Source organism: Colletotrichum destructivum, chromosome 7, assembly GCF_034447905.1.
Source record: "Colletotrichum destructivum chromosome 7, complete sequence".
Lineage (NCBI taxonomy): Eukaryota > Fungi > Ascomycota > Sordariomycetes > Glomerellales > Glomerellaceae > Colletotrichum > Colletotrichum destructivum.
Window position 1 is genome coordinate 3,640,961 of NC_085902.1, and position 21,475 is coordinate 3,662,435.

Consider the following 21,475-nt stretch of genomic DNA (forward strand, 5'->3'; position numbering starts at 1 on the left):
TATTTAAGCTGGCCACTCCCCCGTTTTCCACCGGGATGGCAATGGGCCTCCTTTTGTTCTCGGAGACCAGCTCACCGACCTGCTGCCCAACCGCCCGACTGGCTACGTCCCATGACGGCAGGACGGTGACCGATACGAGAAGGATTCACTCGGGCCCCACAACGGGCGAACAAATGCGGTCCCAATAATGCAGCTCCTTTCTCGTATCCGCAGGAATTGTTCTAGCGAGCAGGTTACGTTCCATTGTTGTGCGTCTAAACCGGCCAGCATAGGCGGCTTGCATTTAGCAATAAAGTCAGTTCACAACGGTGGCTCAACTCATGTAGCAGCTCAGCCCAATCCCGCCCGACCTCCTCCGTGCATGGTACAGTAGCAGTCGGGGATTCTGGACTTTGGATGGTGGTCTAAGAACAATCTTTGCCTCAGCACGCTGCATATGCGATGATGCTCCAATCCGCGCTTAACTCCTCACAAATAGCACCTACGGCGCTCTTGAGTCCAGGACAGCTTCCATCTCAGCCTGTAGGCGTCATGCTGTCATTGGAGACTGGCCTCGATACTTGATTCGGCAGTGCGATACCCAGATCATCCCTATGCTCGCCTCAACCGGGGAATCCAGACCCTATGGCCTGATGGCCGGCATACAACAGGGGTCAGATCCCTCGAGGGCATTGGGCGAAGACAACGACATCGAAAAGCCTTCCGAGCCCACCAAAGGATCGCGCTAGGCGGCTTTCTCGGAATAGCGTCTGCGGGATCAGGAGGCCTTGCCTCCTCTCTAGTTGCTTAAATACCCTTGATGAGATTCGTCCAGTCCGTTCTCAACATCCAATCTACTCTTCAACACCTTTGACAGCCCCGCACAACAAGAAGCAATTACTCAAAAGTCTTCACTTTCGACGCCAAAAATGCACTTTTCCACCCTCATCGCCGCCACCTTTGTGGCCGTCGCCTCGGCCAAGGACATCGTCTACCCGCCCATCATCAACCTGGGTCGGTTCGGCTACCCTCACGGCAACCAGTTCATCGCCTGGAGCCCCTTCACCCCCACAACTACGCAAGACGTCGTCAAGCTGTGCGACACCAGAGGCTCCATCAAGGGAACCGCGACATGGACCGCCGTCAGAACCGTCAACACCTACGTCTTGGACCCCATCTGTCGCAAGCCTTTCAACCTCACCGACGATGACACCGGCATCACCTACCGCAACCTCGAGCTCGCGTGCGTGGACGACAACATCCCGATCTCGGCCGAGCCTGAGGTGACGGCCGTGGTGGACAGGAACACCAACAAAACCGTCCACACCTGCACGCGCGTGCCGGCAGATAGCGAGGCCGGTACCTCGCAGGGTTGCACCAGATCCGCGAATGGTGGTGTCATGTATCTGTACGCGTGCGCTGCTTGAGTGTTGGAGCCAAGAAGCTTATTATGTCCAACAAGCATTCGCTGCATGCAAAGCCCTGCTTTAGAAATGCATCGAGGGGCCGAAAGTCCAACGCATTTTATTAGATATATATATAAAAAAAAGAGTTACAACGCATGGCTTTGATTGATGTCGCCAATCGCTTGAATACATACACACAGAGCCAAACGTTTTTGAACATGCAGTGAGCCATTGATAAGAATTAGTTTTGACTGTCAGCTGGAGTCCGGAGCAAGAGTTCCACGCAAAAATCAGTAGCCGGGAAGGATTCTCTCCTCTCCCCTGTGGCTCCTGATCAGGCTTCTTCATTTCCAAATACGCCATAGTAATACCTTCTATCACAGGAAAGTATTTCGTCTCATAGAATTAGTTGGTTAACCGCCTTTCCAGCCCCTGTGTTACCAGACGAGATGCCATTGTTGGGGATTAGTGCTGATGCCCCAGAGTCATTCCTATCCACAGCCGTCTTTAAACCACTAAGCGTCCGCGTTGCCAGTGATGGGCCCTAGTCCCGTTTTGGCTGCATTCTGCGCCAGATGAGAAATAAACCGACCTACCAGCTATTCAGACTTGCAACACACGGGAGGCACTTGCGATCATAGGAGTATTCGGGCGATCTGCAGTCAACCATATGATGCGCCTATCTGGCCATTTCGTTTAGACTTGATGAAAACTCTGTTGGCAAGCCAGGAAGACCTGCATCAACCAGAGCTAGAGTACATATATATCATGGTTGTGTTCCGTTCCAACCATTGATTTCCGGATCGGACTCTTTGACACCTCCACGTCGTTTTCCTCATACCTCCAACCAAATATCTCACTGCCATACGATCTCGTATCTCACTTTGTTCCTTTAATCACAGTCGACTGACTCGATCCAACCGCAATGACGGCCAACCAAGCTGCATGGCTCACCGGCAAGAAAGTCAAGCCTCTGGAAGTGAGGCCCGCGCCTTACACGCCGCCAGGAGAGAACGAAATCGTCGTACGCAACCGAGCTGTTGCCATCAACCCCGTCGACTGGTTCAAGCAAGAAGTCGGCGACTTCCTGTACGAGTGGGTCAAGTACCCGATGATCCTGGGCAACGACGTCGCCGGCGAAGTCTTCGAAGTTGGCCCCGGCGACAGCGCAGCACGATTCAAAGTCGGCGACCGCGTCCTGGGCCACGCCGTCGGCCTCGACAAGCGCAGCAACAAGACGTCGGAGGGCGCGTTCCAGGATTACGTCGTCTTGCGAGCCGATCTCGCGTCTCCGGTTCCCGACTTCATCAGTTTCGAGCAGGCCTGCGTCGTCCCCCTCGGTGCATCGACCGCCGCCTCGGGGCTCTTTGCGAAGGATTACCTCAACCTGCAACGCCCGAGAGTCGACGCAAAGCCCAACGGCGAGACGCTCCTGGTCTGGGGCGGGTCAACTAGCGTGGGCTGCAACGCCATTCAGCTCGCGGTGTGCGCCGGGTACGAGGTCATCGCCACGGCATCACCGCACAACTTTGAATATCTCAAGACCCTCGGTGTCAAGGAGGTCTTCGACTACAGAAGCCCCACCGTCGTTCAGGACATCACCAGATCGTTTCAGGGACAAACGTCGGCCGGCGCCTTCGCCATCGGTGCGAACTCCCTCGTTCCCTGCGTGAATATCGTCGCGGCCTCCAAGGGACGGAAATTTGTCGCCCAAGCAAGTGTTGCCGGGCCGGGGAAACCGCCTACTAGTCTGGTTGGTTTAGCGTCCTTAATTTGGGCGATGACCTCGGAGAGCGTTACAGTCACTCTCAAAGGAAAGCTCTCCGGAGTCCGGACCAAGTTTATCTGGGGGAGCGACTTGATGGCGAACGAAATCGGCGCGGCCATCTATCGGGACTTCTTACCTGATGCTTTGGCCCAGGGCAAGTTTGTTCCGGCGCCCAACACGGAGGTTGTTGGCCACGGTCTGGGGTCTATCCAGAAGGCGTTCGGAATCAGCTATAACGGGGTTTCCGCCAAGAAGCTGGTGATATCTCTATAAGCACGCACACAAGCAACCTTTTGTTTCCTCTTGCTGTTTACTCACTGCACGTTCCTTGGCACTCCTTCGACTCTCGATATTACTCAACTTTTGACACGTGAAGTTTGTGTGGCTACGGCGTCTTTCCCGGGGAAAACCCGAGTTGAATCTTTCTGTGTCCCTTGGCGTTCGACGAGGGATATAGTAGCGTGGAAGCCGCAACATGCTCGAGAAATAGACGATTATCCGGTCTACAGCAATACGACCTCCATAATCCACACCACAAATCAATGGGTCGGGTTTGGGGCGTAGCATTGCTCCGCTCCATCAAGTGTGGTGACAAACAACATCAAGTCAGAATTCTACTAGATCAATCCAAGGCGCAGGGAACGACCTAGTTTGGAGTAGTTGTAATCAGATGAACTCCATGTAGATCATCGAATAGATAAGTCAGGTTCGATGATAGGTGGCCCATCTCTCGGACGGCCTGCAAACCTTCACGATTCATGAACACCTTCCACTACAAGCTAGAGCAATTGAGGGGTAATGCCCCGCCCAGCATGAGTTCGGCACTCACTTCGTGGCTATCAAGCTTTCTGCGAAGGATCCATTGGACGTCATCTCTTGGCACTATTCTAATGTGCACCCATCCGCGTGGGTGAGAGGACTCACTTTGTAGCTCGCGTTGCCGACGGCCATCCAGGGTCTTCGATGTTTTGTCACTGTTGAGCATGCTCCTAGACTCGAACCACTTCGTGTAGGACCCTCAGGCGACATTGATATGGGGTTGATGCGGTCCCTATCAAGATCAGCCGGGGTGGCCATGTCGCGGTGTGTGGGTGGCCTCCTCCCTGTCCTGACTCGCGATGCCAACAGCAGATAAACAGATATGACCATATGACCATATCCACGGCACCGGAATCTTTCAAAACTGGGCGAGAACCCTTTCCTCCGAGACATCCCTCCCGACGAAACAGAAACACGTCACGTCATTGATCCAAGCTACCAAAGAAAGTGCATCCTATAGACGCCAAAGATGGGACAACCGGGACGCCAAGTGCAAACAAAGATCAAGTACTTCGATGACCCCGGAGTACCTCTGGTGCCCATGATCATTGGAGGGTAAGGCACGCACCGACTGAAGCAGGAAAATGGTCCAATAATTAGCTGACATGGAGTGGAAAGCCCGGAGCCCGGCAAGCCTCAACCCAAGGTCGAGATTCCAACGACCATTACCGACGTCACCGGCAGAGAGGACGAGTTCACGCTGGACGTGCAGGGGTTTCACTACGTCAAGCACGAGAGTCAGGTAACAAATTGGGACGACGATGAAGAGATCAAGCGGGTGAACTACCCGGAAATGGAGAAGTTGTGCTGGAAAGTCCTCTCAGAAACCGCCAACATGTGAGTCAAACCCAATCATCGGTGCACAACAGAAACTTCTTCAGTTTGTCATCTGAAAAACAAACCTTCTCCCACATCATTCCTAACCTGAATAGGCCCAAACCTTGCTTGGTTCACATCATGACGCACATCATCCGCCGCGGTCCCAAGGACGGCGAGGGACCTAAAGGACCGGCGCCGCTGTACGGCGTTCATGTCGACCAATCCTTCAAAGCTGCCGAGGGTGTCGCCCAGAGATGGCTGGGAGACAGGGCGGAAGAGCTGCTCAAGAAGCCGCGGTACCAGATCATCAACGCAAGTATCACGTTGCGCCCCGCTCGAGAAACGAAAGAAGCTGACGGGAAAAACCTTAGATGTGGCGACCCATTCGTCCCATCACCCGAGATCCTTTTGCCGTGTCCGACGCCAGAACCATCCCCGACTCGGATCTGGTGTTCGTGCCGGTGCGTTTCCCGGATCACGACACCGAGGCGGTCGAGGTACGGCCGCCGACGAACTCGCCTCACAAATGGTACTTCAAGGACAAGCAGCAGACGGACGATGTGTTATTCTTCAAGCAGGTAGACTCGAGCACAAAACCGGGAGTCCCGAGGAGAGTGCCTCACTGCGCCTTCAAAGATACCGACTTGCCCGAGGGGGCCGGCGAGCCGAGGGCGAGTATCGAGGTCAGAGCATTCGTTTTCTACGACGAAGACTAGATAGGCCTGTGAGCAATCTCGGCCCGTCACAAGGGGGCACAGAAGCCATGCCCTCTGTGTGTGCTGGATCCCATAGCGCAATCTCATACTATCGGTTGTGCGAGTATTGAGCCAGTTGTTTTTGGCTATGAGCCTGCTAGAAGCGAATGCACTGGGCGACGATGAAATCGAGACAGTCTATTTACACGTATTACTCGTCGGCATCGCAGAGTACATCCATCAGTTCTCTTAGCTGGGCTGGAATTATTCTGGGACACATTAGCAAATGACGCAGCCATGTTTCTAAAGCACCTAGAGTCGTAAGATGTGATTCTTCCTTCGTCTTGACAGTCCCTGGGATTTCGGCCTCGCGGTAGATACGTCGGCGAAGCCTTGCAAAAATGAAAAATCTTAAAGAATTACTGTAAAAGTACTGGAAACCTTGATTTCAAGTGTCCATCTGTCTGGACCGGGCACCGAGAGTTTACCGTAACTCAAGGATATCTGCAGATCCAACTCCGGGATGTTGCCTCAAGTCGTAAATCTTACCAGGGGTCTATCTAGCTGGCAGCGGAACTCTAAAAGTCAATGTCCCTATTCGGAGTCAAAAAGAGGGCGATCCCCGTTGGTACCTGCAACTACCTTTGTGATTTTGGTTGAAGCGATGCTAACGATATCCTCTGTAATTATTGACGGACAATTCGTACACTTTCGCTAGTTTAATTGAGGGAGGAGTGGCAGCTCTAGCCTCCAGGCCACCTGGTTGGAAAAAAGTACGAGTCTTGACTATCTAGATACAGAAAAATACATTCGTGGTATACGCAGCTGGCCCATTAGACGCCAACTTCTGATAATTCTATAGAAACACTCAAAATGCAGCAGCCAACTTCCAACCAGTCCGGTGAATTCTCGCCGCGAGAATGAACGTCGTCCCCGCAAGGCAGAAAACTCCGGAAAAGACCTTGATGCCGATCCAACCACTAGGCCCAGCCAGGATCGCGCCGTTGATCGGGTTCGTCGTCAGGCCGCCGATCGAGTTGGTGAAGAACGTGATGCCCGTCCGGAAGCCGATCTCCTGGAACGGCGAGATCTGTGCCACGAGCGGCGCGATGAGCGACACGTAGGCGCCGGAGCAGAAGCCGAAGAGCACGGCGAAGGCGATGAGCGCGCCGTCCGTGTTGGCGGGGATCCAGAGGGCCAACATCCAGATCGAGGTCAGGTAGCACACCACGACGAAGATGTTGTACTTGCCGATGCGGTCGCCCAGGATGCCCGAGGCGATGCGCCCAAAGAGGCTGCCGGCGTTGAGAATGGCGACGAGGTACTGCGCCAGATCCGGGTCCATGCCAGCCTCGAGCGCCTGCACCTGGATGTAGTTGATGGGGACGAAGATGCCGTAGGTGAAGAGGAAGAAGCCAATGACGACGCAGACGAACTCGAACTCCTTGAAAGGGCGGAGGAGCTGCTCCCGGGTGACCTTTTGCGGGCGCGGCGGGTGCAGCGACTTGACGGTGAGGTTGGCGACGATGAGCAGGCCGAGGATCATGAAGGCGCAGATGCGCATCGCCCAGCCGTACCCGACGGACTTGATGAGCCGCGTGACCATGATGGGGAAGACGATGCCGCCGATGCTGGAGCCGGTGGACAGCAGGCCGAAGGCGGCGCCGCGGTTGACGTTGAACCAGCCGTGGATAGTGTTGAGGGCGGGCTGGAAGATGGCCGCGACGCCGACGGCGGAGCAGACGCCCTGGGCGAGGAGGATCTGCCAGTACTGCGTCGAGAGAGACGTCATCATGAGGCCGAAGACGTGGAGGAACGTGCCGACGAGGATCAGCCAGCGCGGGCCATAGTTGTCGTACAGTTGTCCGATGACGGGGCCCTTTTTGGCGAATATGTTAGTGTCGAAAAACAAAAAGTCTTGGGAGAGGAGGTCACATGGACGGAAGAAGTGACGACGAGGGGTTTTGCTTACCAGGGCCATCATGAAGAAGATCTGGAGAGAGGGGATCCATGATATGGTGCTGGGCGAGTAGTTCCTCAGCAGGTCGTTCTGGTAGTACTCCTGGAAAGCCCCCACGCCTTTAAAACCCTTTTCATTAGCTTCCGTTGTGTAATAGGGGTAAGTTGGTAAACAAGCTTTCCATTCAGCCTCAGGGTTACATGAGAATGCGACGTACTGTTTACCCATCCGAAACTGCAGAAGGATGTACACCACGCGCCGAGCACGACGAGCCAAGCCACAACGCCGCCGTCGGGCGCATCGCTTCCGGGATACGACGGCTTCGTACCCCCGGCCGGTGTAGGGGCGCCGGCGCTCTTTTCGGGATCGGACTGCTGGATCGTCGACGGGTGGTCGGAGGAGTGGTCCGTTGGGCCCGGATCCTCTTTGAATAATGCCGTCGGTGCCTGGGGCTCTGCGAAGGTCATTTGGGAGTCTGTCGGAGACGCGGGATGGTCTTGTCTTGACATGGTTGTCGGCGGATCGATGAATCGATAGTCGTGGGATGGATCAACTGTGGACCTTGGAAAGATGGAGATATAAACTCAGACAGTAAGTACCGGAGTCTTTGTGAAGGCGATGAGATTTTCGTCTAACTTGGCAAATCCGAATCTAGCCAACCTGGATGAATCGAAGGATAAATAGTTCTGGCACCTCAATGGGAAGGGAAGAAAAATGCGAATAGGGCTGATGAACGATAAGGGGAGAGATCCATCTCGGCGTCATCCTGGCGGCCCCTGTCCGGCCTCCGGGCCGTGGGTTTCATTGCATGGGAAACGGTTTCCGATACGAACGAAAAGGTCCGGCGTCAGCATTATGTTTCCGGAAGGGCGTGGTGTTCTGGACCCGTTGTGCCAGAAATAAGGCACTCTGAGAGGCCTCGTGGCGCAAGATTGCGCGAGGTCAGGAGACGCGGTCCAGGTCATCGGCCTGTACCTTCGGCGGCCGGCGCTCACATAACCGCCGAGGCCGAGGCGCCGAGGATCCCACCGGCGTCTAATCAGTACATGACCCCCTTTTCATGGTTCCTAGCAGCAGAACAGAAAATACTGCTAAAAGGGGTGGGTATGTATCCACTGAATAGGGATCAGTGCTGTCGAGTTTCCACCTCCAACACCAGTCCGTCCTTCTCCGAGGCCGTCGCCTCCTGTCCGAGACTATGAAGTCGAGAATCCCCCCCCAGTGGACGAAGATGACGCCGTGGGACTGACACGGCCCCATCTACCTCCGAACCACCTTCAAACGAGCTGCCAGTTTCCATCCAACAGGGAAACCGGGAGATTTGCCCTGGCCAACCCATCATTTCCATGAGTTGAATGTCCAGCTCGCTGAGTTTGGTCTAGTTCTTGTCCTTTGGCAATACAGCAATTTGTTAGAAGTTCCCGACGAAGGGCAGACCAACGTCTTCTGCCGGAGGTGGATTTGCTGCAGCAGCATTGAGCAACGCCTTTGCGGACTAGTCTATCTCTGTCGTACCGTTCAAGGACAAGAGTAGTAGTGGAAGTGAAGTCCTTCGCTGTGATGTGCAGTCTCACGCAAGATGGGACAGACAGCGCAACATCCACCGCAGAGACAGACTCGGCAGGTAAACATCTTTGAAGCAACCCCTTTCCTCCCCCCCTCCCTAAACAACCTGCCTCGATATTTGATTAGCTCTTTTTGCAAAGGTAAAACAAGACCAAACAACTCAAGTCAAGCTAGGAACGAAACTTAACGGGAGGCGTAACTATATTCGTCTTCGTAGCCAACCACATCCGGACAAAGGTAATTGCAGAGTATAATTATGTTTGCTCTGATGCAGAGATGGGCATGTGTTTCTACAGCCCCCCTAGAAATACCGGAACCTAACTTGACACAACCCTTTGCTAGGCAATGGAACCTTTGAGTAATGAAACATGCTGACCTTCAACTTTCTTGAAAAGAAGACTGCCCCGGCAGGCAGCAGTCCGCTATAGGTCTCAACAGATAGATGGCTTGTGACATTGTCTCTATGCTACGCTTTAGTATACACACGCACGCACGCAATCTTCACAGCTGGCACGCCTGGCCTGTTGCCATGACTTTGGGCAGTTTGGCACTTGTATGGTTTGAAGCTTTTCGATTGATTGCTGATACAATCTGGTTGGTTGCTCCATCATATCCCTCCAGGAAGTCCTTTGCTCCGACGTCCTCGGTTCAAGGTCGATTCCGCCGAGCCACAACACCTTATCGCCTGTCCATGAACCGTAGCGAAGTCGCCCATCGTGGCCTTGGGGGTCATCTGGGCGACGTCCTGATATCTCGGCACGCATTAAACCAGAGGGTATCATCCAACACAACACGACACGACACGACAACGATATAACAACGATACAACAACCCGTTGCCCGGGATTCCCCCTCACACCATTTCCGCGAACTCGACAGGCTTTACGGCAAGCGGCGACCTCTGGTCGTGTGACACTCGGATGCTGCGGTAATCGACGTGGTCGAACGGCTCGTCGTTCTTCAGCGGCCAGTTCCGCTTGACCGCCTGCATCTCGGCGTCCGGCACGTCGTCCACGGTCGGCCGCCCGAGGCTCTTGCGGCAGGCGGACTTGGGCTTTGGCGGGAGGCTTTGCAGCGCCGCGGCACGGTCGAAGACGGTGGGCGACTTGGGCTCGTCCGGCACGGAGAAGCGCCTGGCGATGTTGGGCGACACGTGCTTCAGGAAGGCCTTGAGGAAGGGGAGACAGGTGCAAATGATGCCGACGTTGGCCTCTACTACGCTGTTGCGGGTGTCAGTACTGCGGCGGTCTTTTTGCACAGAGGGGTTCATGAGAGAAAAAGAAAAAGGATGGTTGGGATTGCTTACCACCAGATGATACTGATGGAGGCGGTCCAGGTAAAATCCGAATTGTTGAAGCCGAGGGGGATCATGACCATACGCACGATGCTCGGCCCAAGAACACTGTCTCAACTCGTCAGCACTGTTTCGGAAGACTCTCATCTTTCAAAAAGAAAAAAAGCCATCACCGTTCCACGGGCGAAACTCACAATCCACCGGCCATGAGGAAGATGGTCATCTCGATCTTCTTGACCAGTCTGAGCGACAGAGGCGACAGAATCCATATTGGAAGTAACAGGATGGCGAGGTCGGTAGCGACGTTGGAGACGGAGAGCATCAGCCACCAGGCGGAGCGGTCAACACAGGTGCCCGGCGTATCCGGGTCCCAGATCTTGGCCATGGGCGCGCAGAGGTAGGCCCAACCGAGGGCGCCGGCGGCCGAGTAGGCGACGGTGGCGAACATGACGATGTAGACGACAAGCCTCACGGACGGCTTCAGCGGGAAGCGCAGGTAGAAGACGAGGATGGAGGCCTTTGTGAAGAGGATGGACAGGCTGTAGAAGGCGAGGTCGACCATACTCAGCTTGTGGAAGGCGACGGTGTCGGCGCGGCTGACATCCCAGATGTGGTGCCCAGCACCCTTTCGGGTCTCATAGACCTGGACCACAGAGTAGGCAGTCGCGAAGACGAGGCCGACGAAGATGAGGGTGTCGTCGAGCTGGTGGCGGCGGATGATGACCTTGGCCGTGTACAGGCGGACGGCACAGAAGAGGATGGCGAGCAGGTTGAGCACGATAGAGACGACGAGGACCTGGGGCACCAGGGACTCGGTCGGGTTGTTGAAGTTGGACTCCACGCCCGGCGGGGGAGGCGACGCGGCGACGAGCTCGTCTGTCATCATTGTCTGCATGGCATGATGAGGAGGAGCTTTTGGTGGAGGGACACACGATGGATGGACGACGACAACAGGTTTTGTCTGGTGTTTCTCTACGAGTTGAGTTACATGACACGGCGTGAAAAGGGAGGGGGGGGAGGTTAAAAAAACAAAACAAAGCAAAGCAACGGGGACTGACTTATTTAGCAACGGGCTGAACCGTCCAACCCCCGCGATTCAGGAGGGTCGGGGGGCTTGTCGTCACGGCGTTTGGTTCACGGGCAGTTGAAACGATGATGGTTGTGCCTGGATGGGACGCACTGACTGGTTCGATGGGCTGGAGGCAAGGCACGTTGGCCATCGGCAAACGATCCCGACCCGACTGCTTCAGTCCAGAAAGCTTGTTCCCGTTTCCCTATGGGCAGAAAGGAGAGGGACGAGGGGAATGGGAAATAGGGATGAGGGACGAGAGAGTTGGGGAAAGTCCTTGGCGGTTATCGCCATCAAGTGGGCAGTCGAGCCGGCAGCCAAGCCTCCGACGAATTAACTACTCAAGGAAACAGACCCCTCTTCTCCTCTCCTCTCCTCTCCTCTCCTCTCAGCATCTGCGGCTTGTTCCTGAATCTGGCGGCTCTCTCCCGTGGCGGCCGTGCCCCTGAAGATCCCTCGCCTCGCCAAGCGCTGGGCAAGGCTTAAAGTTGTTTCTCAAGGCCGACGGTAGTATCTCCGAAAGCTTCTCACTGGGCAGGCCCACGCGAGGCGCTTGCGGGCATCGGTAAGAGAAACGACTGGTGCGGCGGGAAACGTTTGTGTTTCCAGAAACCTTGAACTAGGGGCGGGGGGGAGAGAGAGAGAGAAAGAGAGGATCGTTCTTTGCGCAGGAACCAGGAACCAGGAACCAGGTACGGACTTTGTTCCCCTACTTCGAGATCAGGCAATAAAAGGCCGAGTACAGGGGCTGAATGCTGCCGCAGCTAGGCCAGAGGAGTTGGTTCGACTTGCTGATCGCGGTGCTTCGATAAGGCCGAGGAGTCCGTCCCGTTGGCAGGGGGAAGACTATCAACAGAGCTAGCAAGAGCAAAAAGTTCAAGCTTTTGTTTCCTCCCCCTCCCCTCCCAGGGCTGACAGGGATGGGCAGTGAGGCATCGGAAACAAGTCAAACTGGGCCGATCATTCTCCTTGGTGGTGGCAAAGCGAATCTCACGCCTCTGTTTGGTCGACTGTGCCGTGCTCGATTCGTGGAAGGGATGGTGACACAGCTGGCCCGGGGCTTCATCCCGGACCTGACGCATCTTGGGCCAAAAGTCAAAGTTTGACTTTTGGCCACAACCTGTTTGGGGCTAACGGCCCTCCTCTCATTCGTCCTACTGTTGGGGGAGAGAGGGGATGAGGAGAGGGAGGATGAAAAAGATGAAGAGGATGAAGAAGGTGAAGGAGATGGAGAAGCCGCTTTCCCGGGAGGAGATGTCTGTGCTGGAGATTTCGAAGGGTTGAAGACTTGCAGTTGAAGAGCAGTTGAGATCGGGTCGAGTAAAGTTGCTGACCGCGGCGGGCGGTCCGTGTTGGTTAACCACGCGAGGGCAAGCAAGCTCTAGGTTATCGCAACCGTCCCAAGACAGGGTCTCAAACCACGCAAGCAAGCTCGGACGTGAACAGGGGAGCAAAGAGGAGCTTGGCGGAGATTGGAACAACTACAGAAACAAATGCCGCTTGGCAAAACGGGCCTCCGAGTCGGGTAACTACAGTCTCGTTGTGAATCAGTGCCCAAGACTCCAAGTGCTCTCTCTCTCTCTCTCTCTCTCTCTCTCTCTCTCTCTCTCTCTCTCTCTTTCAAAAGTGACGGGCCATGCATGAGACGACGAGGATGACGACGAGAGAAACAGTAGCAAGATGTCTCTCCCGCAAATATGTTGGACGGCTCCCAAGAGACCAAGCCCTTTGAGATCATATCACGGGTTGGTTGCGGGGGTGTGACGGAAACTCAAGCTGAAGGTTATGGGCTACGCCGCGGGGGGAGGGGGGGAAGGGCAGTCTGCAGACTCGCCGACGGCACACCCTCTTTTCCTCGTTGCTTTTGGCATCGACCGATGTCTGGCGTCTATTAGTTTTTTCCTGTCTAGTTTTTTTTCTTTTTGTCTTTCTTTCTTTGGGCCGATTTGTTCAGGCTGCTTACCAGCGATCAGAATGTCACCGAGGGTCCTCCGCATCCGTCTCAATCTTCCACAACGCGTCGCTCAGACTCGTCTTACTTCGAGCTGTATAACCCTACTTGGCAAAGTGTGGTGTGGCCGTCGTCTCGATACGGTCTGCCATCTCAACATGTTTGCATCACGATTGTCTGTGCGAATTGAGTGTTATTGTGTATGACTTCATCCATTCCCCATCCGAGTAAGTGTGCGCAAGACCCGAGTGTGCAATGCCAAAGACTCAAAAAAAATTAAAAAAAGTTTACGGATCTTGGGTTCGTTCATCCATCGTCAATAGCCGACTTGCCTCGTCGCCCCGGCTCCGAGGTCTTGACCGAATCCCGATTGGCGTCATGATATGGACATCGATTGACCTTTGCCATGATATTATTATGGGCAACGATTGGTGCCATGACATCCCCTCACCAACTTTGACGGAGTTTGGAAGGGAGGGGGGCAATCATATCTGGTGTCTAATCTCATGAAGGATTTCATCATCGTCCAACATGCATAAGGCTCCTGTTCCTGCGTTCCTGCAGGGGCCTCGGGAACTGAAGAAAAGGAAGGTCGTGGGAAAAAGGTTACATCGGCAACGGAGCAGGCCTGCACTATTCCCAAATGTGAAAGCCGCGTGGTGTGAACTGATTGCCGTGATGCATCTTCAGATCTCGATACGAGAAAAGGGGCATGGCGGAGCCGACGTCGGCCCTCGGTTTCACTAATCTGATTAGTCCATGAACCAAGATGTGTTACGCGCGGATATGGTGTAGATGGGAGGAGTAGCAAAAAGAGCGCCGGAGTCTTGAGTCGTCCGTCTGTCGACATGCCCACGGGATATTGCGTGCATATCGAGTAACCGTCTTTGGCAGCTTGATAGACAAACAAGTACGTAGATAGGAGGAGCACGAGAGAATGCCAAGATGCTTCAATGTAGAAGCCCTTGTCGGCCACCCATGCTGCAACAGGGTCGCAGCACCGGATACGAAGAATTGGCGGACTGCAGGCCAGCCATGCGCGACGCCAAATGCTCATGCAGTAGCAAAACACGCGCGGGATGCGCCTGATAATGGAAATTGGATTCCCGAGAGCTGAGCTCGGTGCCAAAACACGAACAATGTGCGAATGTCCGTCTTCAGTAATTCTCAGTATATAATTGAATGAGGTGCCGCAATGCCTTCACGAGGAGGAGGAGGAGGAAGCCCAAAAGAAAACGACACGCCTCTCGTGCCCCAAGGCCGTTCACGATTCACATACGGTGATCCGTCGGCTGTCCGTGACATAAGATGCATCTGTCCCGCCTCTTCCTCGTCGCCACAGGCGTCGCCGGTGTACTCGCCCGGCGTGACCACCCTCTCATGCGCCGGGCCGACGACAACGCCCCCGAGACCGTGGCCAACAAGACGACTATCGAACCCAAGCGCTTCATCGTCGAGTTCAACCAGGTATGTATGCTCTTCTTTTCTTCTCTTTCCAGCAACTAGATAGATACTTCGATGAATCAGGAACTTACATAACCAACCACAAGGGCACCGATGCCGCCACCGCCGCCGCCGACGTGGCCGCCCAGCGGCGCCCGGATCCTCCGCGTCTTCACCAGCGAGGTATTCGCCGGGGCCGCACTCGAGACGGACGCCGAGAACATCGACTCGCTGCGTGCCCTGGCACCCGTTAAGGAGGCGTGGCAGTCGCGCAAGCTGAGGCTCGCACCCGGCGCGCCGGAGGCGACCTTTAGCGGCAACGCGACGGCCATCGACTACGACATCCACCACATGACGGGCGTCGACAGGCTGCACGCGGCCGGCGTGACGGGCAAGGGCGCCAAGGTTGCCGTTGTCGATACGGGTATCTGGTACACCCATGAAGCGGTAAGTGGTTGGTATGGTGGAACATATGAGCAAGAAAGAGAGAGTGAGTGAGAGAAAGTGAGACAGAGAGTAAGAGAGTGAGAGAGATAGAACTCCGGCTGACGTTCGGTTGATGACTCCAGCTTGGTGGTGGCTTCGGAGAAGGTTTCAAGGTTGCCGGTGGTTATGACTTTGTCGGCGATGGATGTAAGTTGGTCGAAGCTCTCCCAAGGTGTTGTCCATCGCATATGAGTGTAAGTGTGTGTTGTGTTAACGATGCCCACAGCTTGGCCAACCGAAGGCCAAGTAAAGAACCCCGACGCCGACCCGTTGGACCAGCAAGGCCACGGAACCCATGTCGCCGGTATCATCGCCGGAAACAGCAGCATGTGAGTAACTCTAAGAGACTCGGCTCATGAGCCTTTCAATAAGCGTAGAGGAGACTGACAAGAGTGGAATTCAGCCTTACCGGGGTTGCCCCTGAAGCGACTCTGTACGCCTACAAAGTCTTTGGCTCCGTCGACGGCACGGATGAAGACACTCTGATCGAGGCCTTCATTGCAGCCTACGATGCGGGTGTGAGTATGAAGATCCGGATCCTGATAATTCGGGATTCCCACCGTGAAGTTCCTCAGTTAACAGCGACCACCCCAAGGTCGACATCATCACGTCCTCTATCGGTGGCTTAAGCGGCTTCACAGACAACGCCTGGGCCGTCGTCGCCTCCCGGCTCGTCGATCAGGGCGTTGTTATCACAATCTCCGCCGGCAACGACGGCCAGGCGGGCGCCTTCGCCGCCAGCAGCGGCTCCTCGGGTAGCCACGTCGTCGCCGTCGCCTCCGTCGAGGCTGACGTCCTTGCCTCCTCGTCCTTCAGGGGCGTCTTCAGCCTCGACGGCCGCTCCAACGAGACGCGCGTGGCGTACAGGGCCGTTGAAGACTGGTTCCCTTCCGAGGTTAGGGACTGGCCCATCGTGCCCCTGAGCCTCGACACCGGCACCGCCGACGAGGCGTGTGACCCGTTGCCCGCCGATACGCCCGATCTCACAGGCGTCGTCGCCCTCGTGCGTCGCGGGGGCTGCAACTTTGAACAGAAGCAGGGCAACCTCGCCGCCTTCAATGCCTCTCACATCCTCTTCTACAGCAACGAGATGCCGCTCGTGCGACCGATGACCGGAGACGCGAGCAGCCTCATCGCCATGGTCGACGCCCACGTCGGCGCCGCCATCATCGACACCGTCAAGGCCGGCGGCAACGTCACGGCCGACTTCACCGAGAGGCCCATCCTCCATATCGTCGGCATCAAGAACGAGGAGAACGGCGGCGTGGCCAGCCAGTTCACGTCCATCGGCGCGACCAACGACCTCTTCATCAAGCCCGACGTCGCGGCTCCCGGCGGACAAATCCTCAGCTCCTATGTCGGAGGCGGCTACGCCATTCTCAGCGGCACGTCCATGTCGTGCCCGTACGTGGCCGGCATCGCGGCGCTATACGTCGGCAAGTTCGGCGGCCGCGGCGCTCACGGGCCCGAGTGGGCAAAGAGCCTCGCCATCCGCCTCATCGCCTCGGGGGACGCAATCCCCTGGGACGACGGCCGGCTCGAGAACAACAAGTACGACTTCCTCGCGCCCGTAGCACAGGTAGGTACCGGTCTCATAAACGCCACAAAGGTCCTCGGGTACGAGACGACCTTGTCGTTCGCCAAGTTCGCCCTCAACGACACCCACCACTTCAGCCGCTACCACACCGTCGACATCACCAACACCGGCGCCCGGCCCCTGACATACACCTTTGCGCAGCAGGAGTCTGGCGGCATGAACACCGTCAACCTGGACCCTGGCGAGTGGGGGACGCCCAAGATCGCCTGGTTCGAGGAGGTCATGGCCGCACCGCAGAAGATGACGCCGCACATCTCCTTCCCCGGCGGCCCCTTCACCGTCCAGCCGGGCGAGACGAAGACGGCCCAGTTCAATTTCAGGTACCCAGAGAATCAGGGACTCGACCCGGCCAAGCTGCCCTTGTACAGTGGCAAGGTCCTGGTCAGGGGCAGCAACGGCGAGACGCTCGGCGTGCCGTACCTGGGGCTGGCTGCTGACCTGCACAAGGACGTTGGTATCATGTTCCAGTACCCAATCGGCTTCCCGCGCATCACGTCGACCCGCCAGAACATCCTCATCGCCGACAAGGCCAACTTCACCTTTGACTTGGATCCGGCCGTCCAGGACTTCCCGAACCTGTACACGCGGGTTCAATACGCGACACGCGAGCTGCGGTGGGACATCTTCGAGGCCTCGTGGGTCGAGAGGGACTGGAAGTACCCTCCCGTCGTCGGCGAGGCCGGCTTCGTGGGCGCGGCAACGAGCTGGGCCAAGGCATCGGGGAAGAACTTCATCGACCCCAACATCGACGACCCCAGCGACATCATCACCCTGCCCATGCGCGATGTGCCCCGAGACATCGCAGGGCTGTACGGGGTCGAGCTATGGTGGCTCGGCCGTCTGGCGAACGGTACCCAGATCGCCCCGGGCAAGTATAAGATGCGGTTTGCGGCGCTGGTTCCGTTTGGGAACCCCGAGGCGTCGGACAACTGGGACGTCTTTGAGACTCCCGCCTTTGAGGTGTTGCCACTGGAGGTTTAAGCATAGCCTGGGGGGCTGTCACTCAATTTGTCATCCAGTGGTAGTGAATCAAATGGTCCGATCCCATAGAATAGGAATCCCTGAGCCTTTGGCAGAAACAGGGAGTGTGTCGTTGTCGTTTACCAGAGGCCACGACTGTTGCTGACTGTGAGGGACCGACTATGAAAGACCATATGGCGGAGACGGTAAGCACTGCAAGATGTGAGTCTGGATCTGGTTCATTCGATGCCGCCACGTCTGGCAGTTGTCTCGTACCCAAAGAAGGTGTATATCCCTCGATGAGTAATCTTGCTCGACATTCAGATGACCGCTTCAACTTGGACTTAAACGATCATATGTGCCCCTGTCCTCGTCATAATATCACATAACACACAGTGACTGCCCGGGATGAGTTGCGATCAGAAGCAATAGCTTGGTGTTGGGTATTATGGTATCAAACTCGTGACTCGATGGCGCCGCCTCAGAAGTGCTCGGCAATCCTCTTGTCTGGTATAGATGGCTATAAAACGACTGGCAAACTGTGAAGGAAATGCCTCCTGATATCTCGAACATTATGTGCTCGATCCAAAATTAGATCTTCTCCGTCGCGTTCCTGCTGAGGGGCTGGACTTGATCGGCAAGGAACATCTCGTCGGCAGTGAGGTCGTACTTGGCCGACTTGCGAGCCGAGACGCGCTTCTGGAACATAACGTCCATCTCGCCAAAGGTGCGGCCCTTTGTCTCGAACAAGCGGAAGTAACCCCAGACCCAGGTAAGCGTGGCGAGGATGGCCCAAAAGAATGCCTGACACGCCCAGTTAGTCACATGTACGAGGCGAGAGCGCCGAGGATTACTCACAGTCTTTCCCTTCCAATTCCAATCACCGGGGGCCAGCATCTTAGGCTGGAGGATACCACCGCAGATGATGTTGCCGACGTAGTAGGTGCTGCGAGCCAGGACGACGGTCTGAATTCGGAGACGGGTCGAACCGATTTCAGAGATAATGGTGTACACAATGGGGCCGACAGACATGGAGTAGAAGCCGAGCCAGACGATACACAGGATCGACTGGCCCCAGATGATGGCGCCTTCTTGCTTTGGGGCAAGTGCGAGGAATCCGATGATCCACAGGCAAGCAACGAGCAGGGTAAAGCCGACCATCCAGATGGTCCGGCGACCAAACTTGTAGATGTAGAGCCAGGAGATGCAGGTGCCGACGAAGGCGATGGCGGTGCCTCCCAAGCCGATGGCGTACGAGGTGGGGGCGTCGAGACCGGTTTGCTGGAAGAAGAAGGAGCCCGAGTAGCAGAGGGCGCCTCCGTTGGTGATCTGGGACATGAAGGCCATGCAGGCGATCTCGGTACGGCGGAGGTTGGTGCCCTTGAAGCAGTCGAACATGGTGGCGCCCGCCTGCTCCTCGATCTCGAGCTTGTTCGTGTGCACCATCATGGCAACCGTGGCGTCCAGGTCGACGTTGTGCTCGGGCTCCGAAAGGCGGGCAAGCGACTTCTTGGCGGCGTCTAGGTTGCCGTTGCGGACGTGGTGCCACGGGGACTCGGGGGCCATGTACGCCGCGATGATGAGGGGGACGGGCCACACCCACTGAATGGCAAACGGGATCTTGTAGCTCCACTGACCCTCAACCTCGACGAGACCCTTGAGAACACCGGCCGAGATGAACTGGCCAATGCACCAGCAGAGGTTCACGTACGACGTCAGGTAGCCGCGGATGGCCAGAGGCGTCACCTCGGCGGCGTAGGCAGGGCCGGTCGTGGCAAAAACGCCCCAGGGAACGTTGCAGAGGACCTGTCCAGCTAATTGCATCTCGATGTTGTGTGCAAAGAAGACGACGAAGACAAAGGCGGCCAGCCAGATGAGGGACACGATGAGGACCATGCGGTGACCGTACTTGGGTGTGAAGTATCCGTTCAAAAGAGCCCCGACAATGTTGGCGACGGCGCCGATGGAATTGAACTTTTGTTGCCACGAGGACGAGATCTGATAGCCGTTCTCTTCATCGAGATATTCGCCGTACTTCTCACGGAATGCAGGGTATCCGTAGAAGGAACCAATGAGGGTCACATCATAACCTTCCATGATGACGGTGGTCGAGATGACTTTGCAGGGAGAGAGAGGTTTTAGCGTCATCCCCTCCTTGATTGTCGATGAATGATGTACTCACGGATGGACCAGAAAGCGGCACGCTTGTACGTCTTCAAACCCTGCCAGACACCGAAGCTGTGCTCGATGTTGGTACCTTCGTGAGCCTCGGAGTTGAGGCCCTTGTCGTCAAGGGAGACATCGTTGAGCTGGTGGGTGCGGGAAGGGCCCTTCTCGACGTGGATGTTGTCATGCGGCTGCGACGCTGCCTTGTCGGTGATGTCGTTCGACATGGCTGCGGATGCTCTCTGTTCTGCTTGATGCTGTTGGCGATTGGCAAGCTCCAGTGGCAGAATCGTGTCGAAAGAGAGGCAAAAGAGGCCGGGCTCATCCAGTCGAGGGGTATCTGGGGTATTTTAATGTCCGCGTCAAGGCGTCAACAGCGTCGTACCAGACGGTCGGCTTCTCGCGCGTCTCACTCATGCCATGGTTGCAGTCTGAGTCTGCAGAGCGCATGACATGGATGGTGGGCGTGATGGGATGGGATGGGATGGGCAACCCAAACCCCGGGGAGAACCACAAGTTCGTTCCCCAAGCTTGGCGCTCTCTGGCTATTCCTCAATGAGACCAAGTTGGAGATCCCTTGGTTGGTGCCGGGCAGCGGGCTATGCCGGTTGTGCTCAAGCCAGGCCGTTCTCACGGGACTGCTCCCTGGACCAACAAGGGAAACGGGTGGCCATGTGCAAACCGCAAACCCACAGTCGAGTGGAAAGCCGATCGGTGCTTGAGGGCTAGCGGCGGGATTGACGGTCTTGGAAGATGTTGACTGGATGAAGGCAGCCATGGGGGAGGAAACTGCGGAGAGAGACGAGGGGTTGACAAACTGTGAGTGGCCAGGCTGGAGAGAATCCGGACGGATCGATGGTTGAAGGCGTCTGAATAGCCGGGGGGGTTTGTCGAAGATGAGGGGACGGGGCAGGAGGATGAGGTATGAGGGCGGCGTGGTAGGAATATCGGACCGTCGACTCTGGCACGCTTTGGGCCCGAAGGAAATTCCAAAGAGTTGCATGCGTGAGCAGCAGCCGACTTGGCTTGAACAGGCTAGAGAGAGAATGGCATCCGAGGAAGACAAGAGGGCATTGGTGGAACTTCTCGATGGAGGAAATTGACGGGGTGACGGATTGGAGGGGGCATAGTCCAGGGGAGGAATGTCCCGGGGATCGGAAGAGGTGCAGAGCCTAAGATGGCCTAGAGTAGCCTAGCGCAGTCAAGCGAGCACTGGCGAGGACTAGCGCAAGCTTAGCGAGGCCGGAGTGGGGATTGTTCATGTGGGGTAAGTCTGGGGATTTAGTGGCCGTGGCGTGATGGACCGCACTGGACCCCGGGAGTTTGAGTATCTGGATACAGGTAACTACCTAGGTATCTAGGTACCTAGGTAGGTGCAGGTAGGTCTTTGGGTAGGTACCTTAGTAGAGGGAGGCGCTGAAGATAGCTGTGTTTGTCCCCTCATCAGGTAGGTCACACCACCTGCGACTAGCTAGTGCTGGGTTTCCCCAAGCTCTGT

The 21,475-nt window shown here is 56.1% G+C and overlaps 7 protein-coding genes across 7 annotated transcripts; 4 read left to right on the forward strand and 3 right to left on the reverse strand.

Annotated features, from left to right (window-relative positions):
• Positions 1-836: 836 nt before the first annotated feature.
• Positions 837-1,541, forward strand: CDEST_11675 (uncharacterized protein). Its single transcript, XM_062927831.1, has one exon. It carries the CDS (start codon positions 909-911, stop codon positions 1,404-1,406), a length of 498 nt encoding a protein of 165 aa, XP_062783882.1. The 5' UTR covers positions 837-908; the 3' UTR covers positions 1,407-1,541.
• A 769-nt stretch (positions 1,542-2,310) lies between these two features.
• Positions 2,311-3,426, forward strand: CDEST_11676 (Putative GroES-like superfamily, alcohol dehydrogenase-like, NAD(P)-binding domain superfamily; the record flags this gene model as incomplete). The annotated part of the gene is made up of 1 exon (XM_062927832.1): positions 2,311-3,426. One exon carries the CDS (start codon positions 2,311-2,313, stop codon positions 3,424-3,426), a length of 1,116 nt encoding a protein of 371 aa, XP_062783883.1.
• Positions 3,427-4,347: 921 nt separating this feature from the next.
• On the forward strand, positions 4,348-5,779 carry CDEST_11677 (Putative hydroxylase/desaturase AsaB). Its single transcript, XM_062927833.1, has 4 exons — positions 4,348-4,527; positions 4,591-4,809; positions 4,905-5,103; positions 5,163-5,779. The coding sequence occupies exons 1-4, from the start codon at positions 4,442-4,444 to the stop codon at positions 5,505-5,507; spliced, it is 849 nt and encodes a 282-aa protein (XP_062783884.1). The 5' UTR covers positions 4,348-4,441; the 3' UTR covers positions 5,508-5,779.
• A 524-nt stretch (positions 5,780-6,303) lies between these two features.
• Positions 6,304-8,321, reverse strand: CDEST_11678 (Putative major facilitator superfamily, MFS transporter superfamily). Its single transcript, XM_062927834.1, has 3 exons — positions 7,664-8,321; positions 7,459-7,565; positions 6,304-7,365 (listed from the first exon to the last, which is right to left on the reverse strand). The coding sequence occupies exons 1-3, from the start codon at positions 7,953-7,955 to the stop codon at positions 6,355-6,357; spliced, it is 1,410 nt and encodes a 469-aa protein (XP_062783885.1). The 5' UTR covers positions 7,956-8,321; the 3' UTR covers positions 6,304-6,354.
• A 1,542-nt stretch (positions 8,322-9,863) lies between these two features.
• Positions 9,864-12,055, reverse strand: CDEST_11679 (uncharacterized protein). The gene is made up of 3 exons (XM_062927835.1): positions 10,500-12,055; positions 10,318-10,413; positions 9,864-10,231 (listed from the first exon to the last, which is right to left on the reverse strand). The coding sequence occupies exons 1-3, from the start codon at positions 11,198-11,200 to the stop codon at positions 9,865-9,867; spliced, it is 1,164 nt and encodes a 387-aa protein (XP_062783886.1). The 5' UTR covers positions 11,201-12,055; the 3' UTR covers position 9,864.
• Positions 12,056-14,882: 2,827 nt separating this feature from the next.
• Positions 14,883-17,832, forward strand: CDEST_11680 (Putative peptidase S8/S53 domain, Fn3-like domain, peptidase S8, subtilisin, His-active; the record flags this gene model as incomplete). Its single annotated transcript, XM_062927836.1, has 5 exons — positions 14,883-15,215; positions 15,338-15,401; positions 15,481-15,583; positions 15,658-15,772; positions 15,850-17,832. The coding sequence occupies 5 exons, from the start codon at positions 14,883-14,885 to the stop codon at positions 17,830-17,832; spliced, it is 2,598 nt and encodes an 865-aa protein (XP_062783887.1).
• Positions 17,833-18,402: 570 nt separating this feature from the next.
• Positions 18,403-20,204, reverse strand: CDEST_11681 (Putative major facilitator, sugar transporter, major facilitator superfamily; the record flags this gene model as incomplete). The annotated part of the gene is made up of 3 exons (XM_062927837.1): positions 18,403-18,615; positions 18,670-19,928; positions 19,994-20,204. The coding sequence occupies 3 exons, from the start codon at positions 20,202-20,204 to the stop codon at positions 18,403-18,405; spliced, it is 1,683 nt and encodes a 560-aa protein (XP_062783888.1).
• Between the last annotated feature and the right edge of the window lie 1,271 nt (positions 20,205-21,475).